This window comes from Boleophthalmus pectinirostris, unplaced genomic scaffold, assembly GCF_026225935.1.
Source record: "Boleophthalmus pectinirostris isolate CB_2022bp ecotype Guang Dong unplaced genomic scaffold, ASM2622593v1 HiC_scaffold_20, whole genome shotgun sequence".
Taxonomy (NCBI): Eukaryota; Metazoa; Chordata; class Actinopteri; order Gobiiformes; family Gobiidae; genus Boleophthalmus; species Boleophthalmus pectinirostris.
Window position 1 is genome coordinate 20,272,958 of NW_026571153.1, and position 18,102 is coordinate 20,291,059.

Here is an 18,102-nt window from a genome sequence, read left to right on the forward strand (position 1 = left end):
GTCAATTTTACAAGAAATAAACACAAGTAAAGAAACCCTGTATGACACTTCGACATTGTACTTTTGCACTGATTTCTCTGTGTTCATTCCAATAAGTGTAATGCATCTTTAAAGGTCTTATATTACACAAAATTTACTCTTGTGAGCTTTAAGCCATGTTACGACCTCAAAAACATACCTGTGTTTTGTTTAATTCACACATGATTGAGTAAATCTTTATTATTAGTCTGTCTACATTTACAAAGCTCAAAATGCTCTGTGCCACCTTGTGATGTCATGTAGTGGTAGTTTTCAAGGTTACAACTACCTTTTACCTTTCGTTCAGGAGAGACTGAAAATTCCAGGGCTGAAATTATCCAAATTATTCTAGTGAAGGTGTTTGGACTTTATGTATGAAAGACAGAAACAAAACCTGTAAAATAACATTACAACACAGATCAGAAAATACTACTACTCTACTTCTTCTCTTATATTTTTCTGTGTTTGTTCTTAAACTTAGTAGGTAAAATATATATTGTTACCTAGTCCCCTGTAGGGTTGACCATTCATCCTGTGTCTGTGTGTGTGTCTGTCCACCTGAGACAATTCCGCCATTTATGCACCAGTTGTCAGCAAATTTGGTATGTGGGTCAAGCCCCCATGCCCGATGCCGCAAAAAAAAAAAAAGTTTGGTGACAATTCGAGGTCATTTGAGGTCACACGGGTCAATTGAAAGGTCACTCCATTATAAAGGATAGGCAATTTCGGCAATTTCTGAACCATCTGCGGGCTAAAATATTCACCCAGTCATCACACAAGTTGGCACACACATAACGCCTCATGGGGGACCAGGTTGCTATCTCTGATTGCGCTTGTTGTTTGTTGTTTTCTGCATTTCTGTCAGGCTAACATTCTTGCATTCAGTAGTTTTGTCATTTTGTAAGCTTTTCTTTGCAAGTGTAATCCTGTATACTTCTGTATCTTCTTCTATGGTCACAACACAGCTCTCAACCGGCACTTTGCGCAACATGACTTGCCACTTTAGCTTGTCTGTCATTTCTTTATTTTCAAGTTTTTGGACATTAGATGAATCATCTCCTAATCTTTCCTGTTTAAATCTTTCGCTGTATTCCCCACCACGACTGCATTCTGTTTCTGTACCTGATACAGATTGTGACGGTGGATTTGCAATTATACGTATTATAGAAGCGCCGTCTATTTGACACTCTGTTTTTTGTGGACCCTCAAAACTCAGCTCTGATTTTTCAGTAATTTCCAGTTTTTCAAAACAAATATTTTGATCATTTTTCTCTCCCTCTACTTCTGCCTGATCTTTCTGCTCTGTTAAAAAAGATGGTCTGAGATTGTTTTGGTTCACAGATGGACTATAACCAGGATCATTCTTTTTATATGAAGTATTTTGCAAAGGTTCACTACCACAAATAAACTCACTGTCCTTAGAGAATTCCTCAGCACGGACTCTATGGGAAATTCCATCACCTGTACGACCTAAATCTGAATCTGAACCTTTTTCTTCCCTCTCATGGGCATTTTTACAACTACTTTCCCCCAATGACCACGATTTGTTCATTTCAGTTTCGTCTAACTTCTTATAGGCTGTACTCTCTGGTTGCCACGTCGTTGAAAGTGTATTAAATTCACTAGATTTGGTGTCATCTGTGCTATAATCAATCTTATGCACATTTTCATCTATTGCATTGTTTATTTCACCAGGACTACCTTCAGCACCTAAGCCTTGCATTTTATCATAAACATTTTGACTGGTCCACCCAATTGTTCTATCCGTATTCCTGCACATTTGTAAAAAAGTTTCTGATCGGCCACTTCCCTGCTCCTGTTTTTCTGTTGTCATAGTAACGTCATCACAACCATTTTCACTAGTTTCAGAACATCCCTGGCTTTCTATCGGACCACTTTTTTGTATCTGAGTAATTTCAGTCTGCATTACTTCAACTGTCTGTACATTTCGGTCACTAAGCTCCAATGGGAAACCACGAATAAACTCAACCTCACCAACACCTTTACTATCTGCATTCAGTGTAGTTTCCGTTCCTAAATGATCCTGATTTGGGTACAGTTGACTTAACGGTCCTGTATTTTCAGATGCTTCTAGTGTTTCTGTAACTGATTGATTTTGTACCAAAGTAATTTCAATCTGCATTTGGACTGTGTGTTCATTTTGGTCACTAAACCCCAATGAGAAACCAGGAGTAAACTTAAATCTATCCTCAGCTCCACCACCTTCACCATCCTCTACATTCACTATAGTTTCTGTTCCTAAATTATCCTGCTTTGGGTATATTTGAGTTAACTGTCCAGTGTTTTCAGATTCTTCTGTTGTTTCTGTTCTCACTTCATTATTATTACCCACTGCTGTTTTTGTATTAACATCAATATATGACCCTGATGACAGACCCTCACATCTTCCCGATCCTTTACAACCATTTTCTCTAGTTTCGTTTCCTTGTTGGTGTTCATTTTGCTCAAAGTGTGGTTTTAGAGAAAATTCTTTCATTTGAACCTTTCCTGTTTCTGTCAGTGCAATTGCTAAAGTTTCCTGATTTGGGTACATTTGATCTGATGATTTGATTTGATTTGGCTGATCTGTTTTCTCTGATGCAAACGATTGCTTAAGTTCTGGTTGGGGTCCCTGTTTAACCTTTATATGTTCAGTGGACTCAACTGTACACTCACTATTTCCCCTTTCTCTGTTTAATCCTGGTTCATTAAAGTCACACATTTGCTGATTAGAAGAGCTGCGATCGTTGTCTATATCTTGACATTTCTGACCTTTCTGACCCAAATCTTCACCTACAATTGGCTCCTGTTTTGGTTTCTTATTCTTGTCTTCTTCTTTTTCATTGTCAATTGGTGCACGCCTCTTCCTCAGATCCTTGACTGATGTTCCTTCATCTTCCTGGTTGGTCTCAGTTGAACCTTGCTGTGTTTGGTTGATACCATTGGGGATATTGTCTTGCAGAGTTTCTAGGGTGGAGAGTTTAAAAATATACATGTTACAATGCATTTTTGGTTGAAATGTCTTTGTTTATTTCTCTCACCTTTTTGTTGTTTTCGGTAAAACAGTAAATAAGCTCTTCGGGATCTGTATGAATAAAATAATAATGGGTTAGTTGTTAGTGGTTGTTGAGAGATAGATACAAGATGACACTTCTAAATAAAACACATAGTTACTTAATAAAGAATAGTTTGGTGGTGCTTTCATGAACATCTCTAATGAGGTTGTTAAAATATTGAAAATCAGATACTAATTGATATTAAAATTTGTATCAAAACTAGACACTCATTTGAGCAGATAACGATACTAAAAAGTAAACTTTCACAGGACAGAAATGAACCTTTATTAAATAATTTTACAATGTTTTTTAAGCTGTATCAGAAGAAGTATAAGAGAGCATAGACTAGTATGCACCCCTGGACCATTAGGGAACCTCCCGGCGACTGAGGGATCACACAAATATAAGGCCACATGATCATATAAAAGTAAGTATAATTATATAATGTTGCAAATGACAACATCTATTGTCTAAAGAGTTTTTTGTTATGATCATGGTATCCCTTATGTCAGACTGTAAGCTGCCACTGTAAATTATGCGTGACGATTCATACCTTTCCAGTGTTGGTGAAACAAAGTGGGGCGCCTATATAAGGAACAAAAATGTTTTTAAACAAATCAATTTACGTAAATAATCTGTTTAAAGAATTACAATTTATTCTTTACATTTACACTTACCATAGAATCATTAAAAATATACCATTCATCATCATTCTGGGACCTGATAATGGAAACATAATGTCCACATCTCAGTTCTCCAGAATGTTCCACAACAGCATACAGGTTATAAAGGTGTTCCTGTAAAAATAACACAGATGGTATTGGCATTTTACTTTTGCATTACAACCAAAAGACTATTCTTATTTCTATTTTACCCCTGATATCTGCAGAGTTTGGGGCACATTGACAGGCTGGTTGTTTTTGACATAAGTCATGTATCTGTAGTCAAACTCAAAGCGCTTTAACAACAGCACCAAGACCTCTGGATGATCTTTCATCTCACAACCCTGTAACAAACACAGGCAAAAACACAAAACACAGAATTAGTCTTACTGCCATGGAGCTCAACAGTGACTGACCACCCCCCAGTTCCAGAAATAAATTTCTCATAAATCTTTATTATAGACTTTCTAAAAAAATGTATATGAAAATCTTGCTCAGGCATAACCAGCAATTTTCTAAGATCTATCATTTTATTTAAAGTCTGTTTCTGAAACATTATAAACCGCTAAGTTATTATAGCATATAGCAGAATCTTGTGCTTTAAAGATGTGCATCTTATGCAACTTTTCTAGTGAAGGGTCCGGTACCTGCTTGTCTCCATGGAAACGCTATTGCTTTTCCATGGTATGACATTAAACATATACATCTAGAATTTATTCATTACGAGTGTTTCTATTGCTCAAAAATGTAATAATTCCTTCTGTAATGCCACAGATCTGAATTGTAATGTAGCATAGTTCTGTAACATGCTCGTCTCTCTTGTGATAGAAAGGTTTGATCTGTGGAACATTCTAGACAAACTGTTGAGCTCCATTATCAGTGAACAGAATTCACAAACTAGGAACTTGCTTCAGTGTTATGGTGCAACATAAAACTATGAATAATACATATATAAGCAAAGATAGAGTTAAAATAAGGGCATGCAATTTAGTGAGTGAGCTGAAGATATGGTACTTTTTGGAATTTATATGTTAAAAAGCAGATTAAAGTCATCAAGCATAAAGCATCAAGCATAAGTATAATAGCAGGTGTAGTCCTGTGAGTACAGTTTGGGTCAGATAAATATACACAATAGTTTTGAGAGCCTTTGTCATCCCCTCTATTTAAGTAAACTAAATTGGCAGGACATGTCTTTAGTGAAGCAAAAATTTCTTCAGGTGGCTACAGTCCAAGTATATAGTAAAAATAAGGCAGATAAAAACAAAAAGTTGACTTTTACTGAAATATATACAAAATATACAGTATTGGCAGAACAACAGTGTAAAACTCACACATATGACCGTTACTCACCAGATCTGCATCACATTTTTTATCACATTTCTCACAGTACATCTGATCATCTCCACTGATCACAGAAGGACGGAAGAAGTCCTCAATGCCTTTCTCCTGGAAAAGCACCGGTTATTAAAAGGCCAATATTATTTTCTGATCGATCTTATAATGTTGTTTTCCTTATCAAAACTAATGAAATTTCATTTTGTTTCATTCACACATGTTTAACACACCTGAACACCTGAATTTTTAGATTTTTAGAGAGAGTTCTCAAACGGAAAGCTCTCTGTTCCACCTTGTGATATCATGTGGTAATACAGGAAGTGCTCCATTGTGAACTCCACACACTTCAGTAGAATTATTTGAACGATTTCAGCCCTGGAATTAACCATCTCTACTGAACAAATGATAAAAGGTAGCTGTTAGCTTCAAAACTACCACTATATAACATCACAAAGTGAAACAGAGCATTATGAGCTTTGGGGAAGTAAACAGCCTAATAATCCAGGGCTACTCAAACATCTGTGAATGAAACAAAACAACTAGTCTATGGGTATGTTTTGAAGAGGTAGTAGCATTATAACATGGCTTAAAGCTCACACTAGAATCTGTATTGTGCAATTAGGTGTCTGCCTGAATAACATTGGCTTTATAACTGGACTTACCACATTGTATTCATTGTTGTCATTCACCAGAGGAAGAGGGAGGCTCCAGAATCCTGCAGCAGTCTCAGTTTTATCTTTACACTCCCGACATATATTACTGTTTATCAATTTTCCATGGAAGATCTGTGAACAAAGAAAGGGGGGACAAATTTGTATTTTTTGATTATTATCGTTTACTAATAAAAAATAACTCAGTAAGTAAAATTAAAACCTCATACTATTAGTACCTGGGAAGCCTCTGGACTGGTCAGACGTAAAATCTTCTCAAAGTGCTCTGCTGCATCACGCTGCTCATGCACTAGTGAGAGATAAACCTTTACTATAATAGCCAACCTTTAATACATATTTGATTAAATTAATGTATTTATGTGGCTGTAATGTACAGATATTGTACCATTTCTGATCTTGAGTTTATTTGTAATTGTGTATGTATAAGCATCATCTTTTTCCAAGTTTTCAAAGAGTTCCTTCAGCTCTCTGTCAATGCGCTCGTTGCTCCTGATGGGATTAACATACATTATTACATCAATTATAAATGCACGTTGATTTCTGAAAAAAGTCTACAGCCCACTTTAAATTAGCTACAAACTTTTTGATGCTTTCTCTGAAGTCTTCTGTCATGAACAGCACCTGCAGGACACTGTTTAGGTAACACGTTGCTCCCTGGTTCATTAACCCATGGTATCTGACTGCAAACGTTCAGACATCGTTAAAGATGCACTCCATTTCGCCAGAGACGCGACATTTTGTTTAATAAAAATTATCTTACCTGGTTTTCTCAAAGCCATGACTATGTTCGTCCATGTTCTAGGAGCTGTACTACATAGTTTCTCTTTCATTTGACACATCTGCGTGTGGTGTGTTCAAGGTGCACCGGAAAAACAGGAGCGTTAAAACGTTTTATTAAAAAAAAAAAGTTCATATTCAAAATGGGGATAGTTAATATTAATGCTAACTTGTTTAATAATATAAACACAATGTGTAAGGATACACGTTTTATGTATTTATTTATTTTTATAAAACATACAACAGTAGATCATTTGTTTTACTGGAACGTTGGGTCTATAGTGTAATTACAGTCTAGACTCTAGATGATATTCATTCAACAAATGATGAAAGTGATGAAGTGCAAATTTAATTAACCTCAAGTGCAAACACAATATACACCACTTTTTTATGCACAGTAAGTATTGTGCAAATAAGAAAATAACTTGACAAAAGTCAAGTAGTAAACAATAACAAATATCGTATACATGTGATTAGTATCAAAAGGTAGAACTCAGTGAGCTCTAATTTTCAGTGAAGACCCAGAGAAAAAATACTGAAAGATGAAGGTAAGGTAAATAAATTATATTAAACTTGAGTCATCCAAAATCTAGACCTTGTACTTTAACAAAATTGTTATAGGGTTTTTTTATCCCCCATATCTGGGGTCAAAAGTTTTTAAAAGAATTGACGGGAAGTCTCAAGATGTGGTCATAACGAGTTCTTAATGAAGTGGCCATTTTCTAAGAATAAAACTTAACTTCTGAAAATATTGTTAGATTCACACAAATAAAGTCATAATGAGACAGAAAAAAATTAGTTTGTCATTGCTCTTCCACAGGTGCAAAGGTTGCAAGGGCCTTTTATCACTATTTGTAGTTTTAATTTCTTATTATATTTCTCTGTATTTCTTTTCCTAAATGTTATTTGAATAATTTGGTCCTCCTAATTTGGTCACTTTCATTTTCAAGCCTGTTTCTGTCTCAGTGAAATCTTGCCTTCTTTCTATTGGATTTCCGGGGTTACTCGTGTAGTGATGTAGCCCCGACTGCTGTTTCTTCATTTTTCAGTTCATTAGCTGGAACTTGCTCCTTCTCAGTTGTTTTGTTGATACCATCTGAGATATTGTCTTGCAGAGTTTCTGGGGTGGGGTGTTTAAAAATAAACATGTTACAAAACATTTTTTTTAAATGTCTTTGTTTCATGGATATTTCCTGACCTTTTTGTTTTTGGTAAAACAGTAGATAAGCTCTTCGGGACCTATATGGATAAAATAATAACGGGTTAGTTGTGAATTAGTGGTTCTTGTGAGATAGATAGATAGATAGACAGACAGACAGACAGACAGACAGATAGATAGACAGATAGATAGATAAATAGATGTGACACTTCTTAAAAAAACACATACAGTTACAAAATGTGAAACTATTGAATTTCTGCCATAGTCCAATAGTCCAACTGCAATAGTAGGGGAGTAGCAGGAAGCTTTTTTTCATCAAAGCCTCTAAGCTACCACTGTAAGTTATATTTGATGATTCATACCTTTCCAGTGTTGGTGAAACAGAATGTGGAGCCTACATAAGGAACAAAAATGTTTTTAAACAAACCAGTTTACATAAATAGCAGTTCAAATGACTGATTTAATTACATTAGATTAGATAGATAGATACAGATAGATAGATAGATAGATAGATAGATAGATAGATAGATAGATTAGATATCTAGACTTACCATAGAATCATTAAAAAATATACCATTCATCATCATTCTGTGTGATCTAATAATGGAAACATAATGTCCACGTCTCAGTTCTCCAGAATGTTCTACAATGGCATACAGGTTATAAAGGTGTTCCTGTCAAAATAACACAGACAGTAACTGCATTGCGCTTCTGCATTAAAAACAATTATTATTTCTACTTTACCCCCGACATCTGCAGAGTTTGGGGCACATTGACAGGCTGGTTGATTTTGACATAGACCATGGAACTGTAGTCAAACTCAAAGCGCTTTAACAACAGTACCAAGACCTCTGGATGATCTTTCACCTCACAACCCTGTAACAAACACAGGCAAAATACAATATCACATGTCAGAATAAGTCTTCTTGCCATTATTAGTGAACAAAATTCAACTTGCTTCAGTGTTATGGTGCAACATAAAACAAAGAAAATTACTGGTAAATATAGGCTATAATAAAATAAAAATAAGGGCATGTGTGCATCAAAAACAAGGTAAAATATACCTTTAACTGTGTATATACAAAATAAACAGTATGGGCAGAACAACAGCATAAAACTCACACATGTGACTGTTACTCACCAGAACAGCATCACATTTTTTATCACAGTTCTCACAGTACATCTGATCATCTCCAGTGATCACCGAAGGATGGAAGAAGTCCTCAATGCCCTTTTCCTAAAGAAGTACCAGTCATTAAAAAAACAACAACAACAGTACTAACATATCTAAAAGCAAGTTAAGTGTCTGTCTGAAAAAGATTAGCTTAGCTGGACTTACCACACTATATTCATTGTTATCATTCACCAGAGGAAGAGGGAGGCTCCAGAATCCTGCTGCAGTCTCAGTTTTAGCATTACATTCTTGACATGTATTTCTGTTTATCGACTATCCATGGAAGATCTGTGAATAAAGAAAAAAAGCAAATTATTAACAAAAAAATACAAAAACAAAAAAAAACAAAACAGCAAATCGATCTAGTTTTCACCTAATTTTGAAGACAACAATTAACTTGAGAGCATTGTAATTATGTAGTTCATTTTCTGCACCAAACCTTCAGTCCAGCACTGGCTTTTCCAGAGAAAGTCTGAAGCAAAACTCTCTAAAAATGAAACCCTCATACTATTAGTACTATTAGTACCTGGGAGGCTTCTGGACTGGTCAGACGTAAAATCTTCTCAAAGTGCTCTGCTGCATCACGCTGCTCATGCACTAGTGAGAGATAGACATTTATTACAATAGCCTAATATAGCCCTTTTTTATATTTTATTAAATTAATGTATTTATGTGGCTGTAATGTGCAGGTATTGTACCATTTCTGATCTTGAGTTTATTTGTAATGTTGTACGTAGACGCATCATATTTTTCCAAGTCTTCAAACAGTTCCTTCAGCTCTCTGTCAATGCGCTCGTTCCCTGCGTTGCTCCTGATGGGATTAACATACATTATTACATCAGTTTTCCTCAAGATTTCTGAAAAGTCTACAGCCCACTTTAAATTAGCTACAAACTTTTTGATGCTTTCTCTGAAGTCTTCTGTCATGAACAGCACCTGCAGGACACTGTTCAGGTAATCCGTAGCTCCCTGGTTCACTAACCCATGGTATCTGACTGCAAACGTTCAGACATACATTTCAGATATCCTCCACTTCACCACAGATGCGAACTTTTGTTTAATAATAATAACAATCTTACCTGGTTTACTCAAATCCATGACTATGTTTGTCCGACCATTCAGTAATAATTATGTCGTCCTGTGACAGTCACAGGACAACATACTTTCTATTTCATTTAAGACATTTGCGTGTGGTGCGCTCAAGGTGCACAGGAAAAACAGTACGAGATTTGGATAGGCTAAATAAGGGGTAGAACAACTGAGCACTTCATACTTTAAACATACGAGTTTGTGTCTGGAAAAATATATTGTATTTTGTAAAAACTACAATATAAAAATAAATCTACACATTACCAATCACAAACTACATTTTGAGCATTTGATCAAAGATTGTCTATTTATGCTGAAGAAAAATGGAAAATATTGGAGTTGCAAATACATTCTTACTGCTTTGGCAATATGTGATGTGTTCTTGAAAATTATACATTTATACATCACTCTGGATTTAGTTTACTGTAGGCTGTATATTTATACATTTTGTTAGCTACTCTCTGAGGCACCTCCCCTCATGTATGAAATCCTTTGTTGATAGATTTTAGGTGCTCACAAACTGTATTTTTTTCCCATTATGTTTGAATTTCTATACTGAAAGTGACAAGAGTTAGGGTCAAAGTCCTTTACCACGTGAGAACACACCTGTAGTATTGGGGGGAAAAAACTAACAAAAACAAGTTTCAGTGATCATGTGTGTTTGTAAAAATGAGAGTGTTACATGTTTTGAGAGAGAGCCTGAGAATTGAGGGAACTGATGAAATTGTTCCAGATGATTTGAACACCTGTGCCTCACTTCAGATACAGGTTTGAATCAAATGATCAAACTAAACCAAGATTTAAAAAATGTGCTAAATGTAATAACATAACCATGATGTATACATGTGTTATTTCTGTTTATTTATTTTAACCGTACATACAATAGTACATCATTTGTTTTACTATTACAGTCAGTCGTAGTGAAATTAGTTTAGAATAAATTCAAAACCATAAACTTTAAAACACATAACGGATAATCTAAAAGTGCAAATTTAATTAACCTTGCGTGCAAACACAATATACACAATTGTTCTTATTTTTTTAACAAACAAAAACACAAAAACAATACAACAGTATTCTAGTATAGTGTAGAATGAGAAAATAACTCACTCAAACCAGGAACATAATTATAAACTATTCCTTATATCTAATAGTAGTAATAGTGTGCCTGCCTAGTCATTTGGTGTGTTTTCTTCTTACATGATAAAAAACAAATATAACGACGCAAACCACGCCACCTCGGCAAACGACACCTCGGCAAACACTTCTTCTTCTTCCTGCTTTGGCGATAATTTGTTTCAAGCTCCTCTTCTGATTTTTTGGGGGGATTGCTCAATGATAAATGTTTCATCTGTTCAGCTAAATACTCACAGGTTATTTCTGCCTCAGGTTTTGCATTGTTGTGGCATAGTTTATTTCCATCTTTCATTTTACCCATATCATCAGCACATGTATCTTTTGGTCTTTGCGAATGACCTGACTGCATATTTTGTCTTGACTGACGTGTATGCAATCTTGCAAGCATTGCTGAGGGTTAATTTGCTCAGGCATCTTTTGCTGACGTGTATGCAATCTTGGCAAGCATTGCTGAGGGTTAATTTGCTCAGGCACTTCTTGTGACGGTCTCTCATTCTGTCCATCTCTTCTTGAGTTTTTCCTTAGTCCATCATTTCTCATTTTATCATTCTGGATTTCTTTCCTGAAGTTTTCCTGTGAATAATGCTGGTTGTGTGGTTCATGAAAACTACGTGTTGACTTTTGATCAGGTTCATTTCTGACTAAAGACCTTTCCCTTCTTCCTCTCGAATTCTCAGGATTAGGCCACATATTCTCAAGTGATCTCGTTTCACTTGGAGCACAACTTTTAGTGCGTCTAAGTCTGTAGTGTTTAGGATTATTTTTAAAACTTTTAACATCTTGCCTGTATTGTGCTGGTCCAATTTGTTGACCGACATTTTGTTTGTTCCATGTGTTGTTTGATTGGTTGTAGTCATCTGAGGAATTTTCCATTTGTTTTGACTGCTGCCTCTTGATCAGCTCACATTGCCTCTCATGTTTACTTGGAGCATAACTATTACTGCGATTAACTCTAGTGTGTCCGTCTCTATCCTTATACCCCATACCATCTTGTTGCCTATATTCTACTAATCCCCTGACATGTTGTGTCCCCCAGCCGGCTTTCTGTGGGCTGTACTCATTTTGTTGCCTAAATAGCTGCATGTCAGCCATTGCTTGCTCTTCCCCTTCATTATGTTTATCATGGATTTTGGCCATCTCATGGACATTGCTGAAGTCTCTATATGAGGCTTTTACATTTGGTCCTTTATGTTTTGATTGCCTCATTGAATCAGAGTTCTGATGGCCACTGTCTTGCTGACTGACATGTGTGTCCCATTCAGCTTTCTGTGGACTGCACTCCTCTAATAAATATTCTGGTTGCTGCATCTTAGCCATTGCCTGGTCTTCCCTTTCATTATGTTTATTCTGCATTCTGGGCTTCTCATTGACATCCCTGGGGTTTCTATATGAGCCGTTTACATTTGATTGTTTTCCAGGATCAAAATTTTGACCAGTTTCCTTGTGTTTATCTTCAAACACTTGAGACCTTTCACTGCGTTCTTCTGGACCTAAATCATGCTTTATATTTGTTTTGATTCTCTTTGGTTCATTTTCTTCATCATTTCTAGGTCTTTCCTCCTTTCTTTTTGATCTTGGGGTGACTGGTTGGTTGTGTGTGTAAAATTTAATATTGACAGCTTCTTCCTTTGAGGAGCTGTGATGATTTCCAGTCCCTTTGAGCAGTGTTGTTGTTGGTAAAGTGTCTGGTGTGTTACGTCTATCCACATTTGTGTCTGTGTAAAAAAAGTAGTAAAACATTTATGAATCTAAAGCAATGAAACATGTCCTAAAAGGAAACTGCAACTAGAAAATAGTTTGGGTTGTGCTTAGGAGAAAACATAATCACAGATCACACATTATATATGTAGGCTGTAAATATATAGTAGTATATATAGTGGCTAGATTTATACCTTACAGAGGGGGTATTAAGTGCTAACACATAACATATTTAGATCACCTTGTTACCTTTTATTGTCATCATCGATCCAGCAATTACTGTAATCACCAAAAACATAATAAGCTTCACTTTAATTTTTGATGATCCAAGTCCCTCTTTCCTTTGCTCTCCACAGACCTCCTTCAGAGCATTATCACATTATAATTGGCATGTGTTTTGCTAATGTAACTACTGCACATCTCATCAGGTTTGTGATGTTGTAGTGCATTGGTTGGTATCACGCTTATATTAATGGAAAATTGCCGCTCAGAAGGATGGGTGAGGTAGGCTTGTCTCAACTTTGGACAGGATCATATTGATAATGATGAAGAGAATTTGAAGAGGGCCCATGAGACGTATTCAAACATTCAAAAATGGCATATAAAACCTCTTCAGGCATGCTTTTGATGAGGGAACAATATTATAACATGGTAGAAAGCTCCAAAATGTCAATTTGGCATAATACCCCCTCTTAAGTGTCTACTATGTGTTCACTATGTAAATACTAGCATTTAACCACTACCAAAGGCGTTTGACTGCTAACGTGACTTTTTAGGTTCTTACATATTTTGCTTTACACATACCTTTCTGTTTCTGGTAAAACAGAAGATAAACACTTCTGGACCTTGGCAGAAGAAACAAGAGTGATTTTACATTTTAAAAAACATAAAGTTGCTGTAGCAATAAAAAGTAATGTAACGTACGTCTGTGTAGGATCCAACTGAAAATGGTCATAGCTTGACTGTTGAAAGAAAGATTTTGGAGATCAGTTTTGTTTTAATCAAAACAAAATCCTAAAGATTTAAACTTACCAATTCAACCTTTAAGTCATTAAAAATGTACCACCGGCTGTCATCTTGTGACTTGATTGTTGCAGTGTAATGTCCTTGTCGCAGATTTCCAAAATGCTCCACATAAGCATAGAGTTTGTATTGAGTATATATTTTATTCTAGAAAAAAAAACAAAACAAAAAATACTTACTTACAACAACATTTAAGTGCAATCCCAATGTTAATGGTCCTACACTGTGCAAAATCGACTTTTGTGAGGTTTAAGTTATGTTAGAATGTTGTTGCCTCCTCAAAAACATACCTGGAGTTTTGTTTTGTTTTATTCACACATGTTTGAGTAATCCTTTATTATTAAAACTCAAAATGCTCTGTTCCACCTTGTGAAGCAGTAGATTTCCAGTTAACTGCTTTTAACTTAAGTTTAGCAGAGATCAAAAATTTTAGGACTGAAATTATCCAAATGATTCTAGTGAAGGTATAGCACACAGTGGAGTACACAGTACTGTATTACCACATGACACCACATGGTGCAATGAGTGTTTCCTGAGAAAAAACTTATATGCAGGGTTCTAGGTATGTTTGTGATGAGTAAAAAACATTATAACAGAGATCAGAAAATAGTTTAATATAGGCCCTTTAAATGTACAGTATTTTAAATGCTCTACTTCACCTGTTTCATTTGCAGTGTGTCTGGCATCTTCACTGGGCAGCAGATTTTTACTTTTTCCCAAACATTACCAACACATGCCAGTTTGAATCGTTTTAACAGGAGCACTAAGACTTTTGGATAACGTGTCACCTCACAATCCTAAGAAAAATACAAGTCAAAAATATGCTGAAAACTAGTGTTGTCATGATACTAAAGGAATGGACTAGATACTCAATACTGATTCTGGTATCACAATAATACAAACCCTCAGGAGAATGTATTTTTCAACATTTTCACAAATTGTAGAACTTTCTTTTGTATTACCATGTGGTCTTATATCTGTATATTTCCTCAGTCGTCCAGGTAGGTTCCATAGTGGTGCATGGGCGTATACTAGTCTATGTGGTCTTGTACTTGCTCTGATACAACTCAAGATCAGTCTAAAACTATTCAGCAAAGGTTAAATTAAATGTCATGTGAATGTGACATTTTAAGTATCGATACTTGCTCAAATGGGTATCTGATTTTGATACTTGTTTTAATATCAATTAGTATCTGATTTTTTTATACTTTTGACAACCCTATTGAAAACCAAAGCTTTTTCATTTGCACTCACCAGAACAGCGTCACATTTTTTATCACACTTCTCACAGTACATCTGGTTATCTCCACTGATCTCTGAAGGACGGAAGAAGTCCTCAATGCCCTTCTCCTAGACACACAAAAACAGGCCACAAGTGTCTAAGAATAAAAAGTATCTTCTACACTATAAATTTATTGAAATTACAGCTCAATGTTAGTCCCATTAAAAGGCCTGTCATGGAGTTGAAATGTATTTAAATTTATTTTTGCAACAAAACCTCAGGAATATGTATCCAGAGGTGGGTGGTATTCAGTTACATTTACTTGAATAACTTTAAACAAAATAGTACTTTTCAGAATACTTTTCAAGCAGCATACATTAATCCTACCTGAGTAATATATTTATTGAAGTAACCTGATAAAAAGTTTTGGTAACTCTTCCCACTTTAAGTCTACAAATGATAAAATCTTATTAAATAATATTTATGTTTGTCTTTCTTATGCCACTTCTTTAGCTATAATGTACTTTTTTGTGTCTGTTCTTTGAAAGTACCAGGTTTCGTGCCTTTTGTGTGCAACAGAGTTGTACAATAATGGTGAATACATATTAGGGCTGAAAAGGGGGATGTGGCAAAACTCTCAAAACTATTTTGTATCTTTATGTATTTGACCCTACCACTACCACTATTAACAATGCATTATGCAGAAGAAATACTAGGAAAGAATGTGTTTATATACATATAGATATTTTTAACTAAAACACTATCGACTGATTAATCAACTAAATGACTAAAGCCCTACAGCCCTAATAAATACAGGGATTATTTACAGTTGAAAAAACAAAAACAAAAAAAAACCACAAAGCAAAGATTCTCACCACACTATATTCATTGTTATCGTTCACCAGAGGAAGAGGGAGGCTCCAGAATCCTGCTGCAGTCTCAGTTTTAGCATTACACTCCTGACATATATTTCTGTTTGTCAATTCTCCATGGAAGATCTGTGAACAAAGACAGAATATAATTATCTAATCAAAATACTTCATGACAATAAAACTAAATTCAGATATTCAGATACATATATAAGGCCATATAAAAGAAAGCACTTTTATTTGATTATTTAATCACACTCTATTGTCTAAAAATATATATTTTTTTTATTATCATCAGTATTGAATATCGAGTCTCCTAAGTATCGAAATTGAGTTTGAAATTTTAGTATCGTGACAACACTACCTGGGACGCCTCTGGACTGATATTGCGTAAGATCTTCTCATAGTGCTCTGCGGCATCACGGTGCTCAAAGACTAAAAAAAAAAACACAGTTTTTTCACAGTTAAAACAGTTGATACAACTGTTAAATTCACATTGTGTGCATGTTTTACCATTGTTGATCTTCAGCTTCTTTGTGAGACTGTGTGTGTCAGCTTGACGTTTTTCCAAAGTGCTGAACAAATCACTCAGTTCAGTTTCAACATTTCTCTTCTCTGTATCATTCTTGATATGGCTATGGCTGGATAAAATTGTAATAATATTGTTAGTGAAGTTTAAAGGGCATATTTTACTCTATATTCTGATCTATGTCATAATGTTATTACCTCATCAAAAATATTCTTGGAGTTGTGGTTTGCTTCATTCACACATGTTTAACAGACAGGATATTTAGGAGTTCTTCTCTCAAACAGAAAACACTCCATTCCACCTTGTGATATAATGTGGTAATCCAGGAAGTGCTCCACTGAGTTTTTAAACTCAATACACCTTCACTGGAATAATTTGGATAATTACACAGCTAGAATTGCCCATGTCTACTAAACAGTAAAATGTAGCTGTTAACGTGAAAACCATCACTTTATGGCATCAAAAGATTGAAAAGAGCGTTTTGAGGACTGGAGATGTAGACAGACATTTAATAATAAAGGCTTACTCATGTGTGAACAAACCAAAATACAACTGCAGGTATGTTTTTGATGAGGGAACAGCATTATAACTAAAAGCACTAAACTAATAACTCAAATTGTGCATAATACAGGACATTAAAACATCATTGCTCTAACATAAAATGAATAAGGTATAATCAATCTATGCATAGCGTAATATGTGATTTTTATGTGCGGTTTGCCACCTGCCATGGAGATAGACAATTTTAATGCAATCTTGTGGAAACATTATAGTCAAGGTATAACATCTCTGTGGAGACTAGTAACATGAAAAGTTACATAGAGCACATTTAAAATAAGTAAAATAGCTACAAACCTTGTGACTCTTTCTCTGAAGTTTTTGGTCATAAATAGCACCTGCAGGATGCTGTTCAAATAGCATGTAGCTCCTTGGTTCTCCAGCCCATGGTATTTAGCTACAGAGAAATTAGAAATTACCTAATGCACCTGACATGCTGTTTATGTGTATAAAAAGATAGGCTCTTACCTTGTCGTCCTCTCTGAACATAACTCATGTTTATTCTTTAACAACGCAACATTTGCAGAAACGCTTTACGTTTAACAATTTTCATTACAGCCGCCTTGTCACTTTGTCAGTGTAATAGTTGAACAACAATCACCGCTAGCCCGAGCTCACAGTTACTTTCTTTTTCAAACTGACGCGAAACTGATCGACGACGCGTTCAAGGTGCGTCGGAAAAAATATAACCCCAAGGCAGGTTTGATTTAACCTATTACCCAGATACAGTTTATGGTATTGCCTTGCTAGATAGATAAAATGAAATAAAATAAAAATAACTTTTGTATTTTTAACATTTAAAATTTCTGATATTACATTAAAGAGGGAATTATATATGCGTGTCCTCAAGGTGAAGCTGTTTTATCTGCATACCCTTATTATAGCATTATCCCCATAAAGGAGAATGAAGAGTCCTAAGGTACAACTATGTAACCTGCAGTAAAGCCTGTTACGTGCCAAACAAACAAATAGGCCAACATATTAGTGTTGCACAACCTGATGAATAAAAAATAAAAGTAATTGATCACCCCAACACACACACACACTTTTTTTTGCGATTGCGAATACATTTATAATACTAATATGTATAAATGTGTTCAGGAATTTGTTCAAAGTGCACATATT

At 35.3% G+C, this 18,102-nt stretch overlaps 3 protein-coding genes across 6 annotated transcripts; all 3 read right to left on the reverse strand.

Moving 5' to 3' along the window:
* Positions 1–567: 567 nt before the first annotated feature.
* LOC110171992 (uncharacterized) lies at positions 568–10,056 on the reverse strand. 4 transcript variants are annotated; one of them, XM_055156359.1, is made up of 11 exons: positions 9,932–10,056; positions 9,748–9,847; positions 6,128–6,231; positions 5,961–6,031; positions 5,734–5,856; positions 5,087–5,182; positions 3,949–4,080; positions 3,752–3,871; positions 3,628–3,659; positions 3,060–3,103; positions 568–2,985 (listed from the first exon to the last, which is right to left on the reverse strand). In XM_055156359.1, exons 1-11 carry the CDS (start codon positions 9,948–9,950, stop codon positions 836–838), a joined length of 2,991 nt encoding a protein of 996 aa, XP_055012334.1. In that variant the 5' UTR covers positions 9,951–10,056; the 3' UTR covers positions 568–835. The 4 variants fall into 4 exon arrangements, with proteins under 4 accessions (XP_055012334.1, XP_055012333.1, XP_055012332.1 ...); XM_055156358.1 differs by lacking the exons at positions 5,961–6,031; positions 6,128–6,231 and adding exons at positions 9,379–9,449; positions 9,551–9,663; XM_055156357.1 differs by lacking the exons at positions 9,748–9,847; positions 9,932–10,056 and adding exons at positions 6,323–6,422; positions 6,503–6,574.
* LOC129409757 (ubiquitin carboxyl-terminal hydrolase 47-like) lies at positions 6,718–9,250 on the reverse strand. The gene is made up of 7 exons (XM_055156373.1): positions 9,226–9,250; positions 9,018–9,140; positions 8,820–8,915; positions 8,423–8,554; positions 8,041–8,072; positions 7,718–7,758; positions 6,718–7,639 (listed from the first exon to the last, which is right to left on the reverse strand). The coding sequence occupies exons 3-7, from the start codon at positions 8,859–8,861 to the stop codon at positions 7,521–7,523; spliced, it is 366 nt and encodes a 121-aa protein (XP_055012348.1). The 5' UTR covers positions 8,862–8,915; positions 9,018–9,140; positions 9,226–9,250; the 3' UTR covers positions 6,718–7,520.
* A 936-nt stretch (positions 10,057–10,992) lies between the features above and the next one.
* LOC110172001 (uncharacterized) lies at positions 10,993–17,841 on the reverse strand. Its single transcript, XM_055156663.1, has 12 exons — positions 17,446–17,841; positions 17,275–17,374; positions 16,404–16,531; positions 16,255–16,325; positions 15,897–16,019; positions 15,054–15,149; positions 14,459–14,596; positions 13,809–13,946; positions 13,701–13,738; positions 13,581–13,621; positions 11,553–12,793; positions 10,993–11,492 (listed from the first exon to the last, which is right to left on the reverse strand). Exons 1-12 carry the CDS (start codon positions 17,471–17,473, stop codon positions 11,367–11,369), a joined length of 2,268 nt encoding a protein of 755 aa, XP_055012638.1. The 5' UTR covers positions 17,474–17,841; the 3' UTR covers positions 10,993–11,366.
* Positions 17,842–18,102: the final 261 nt, after the last annotated feature.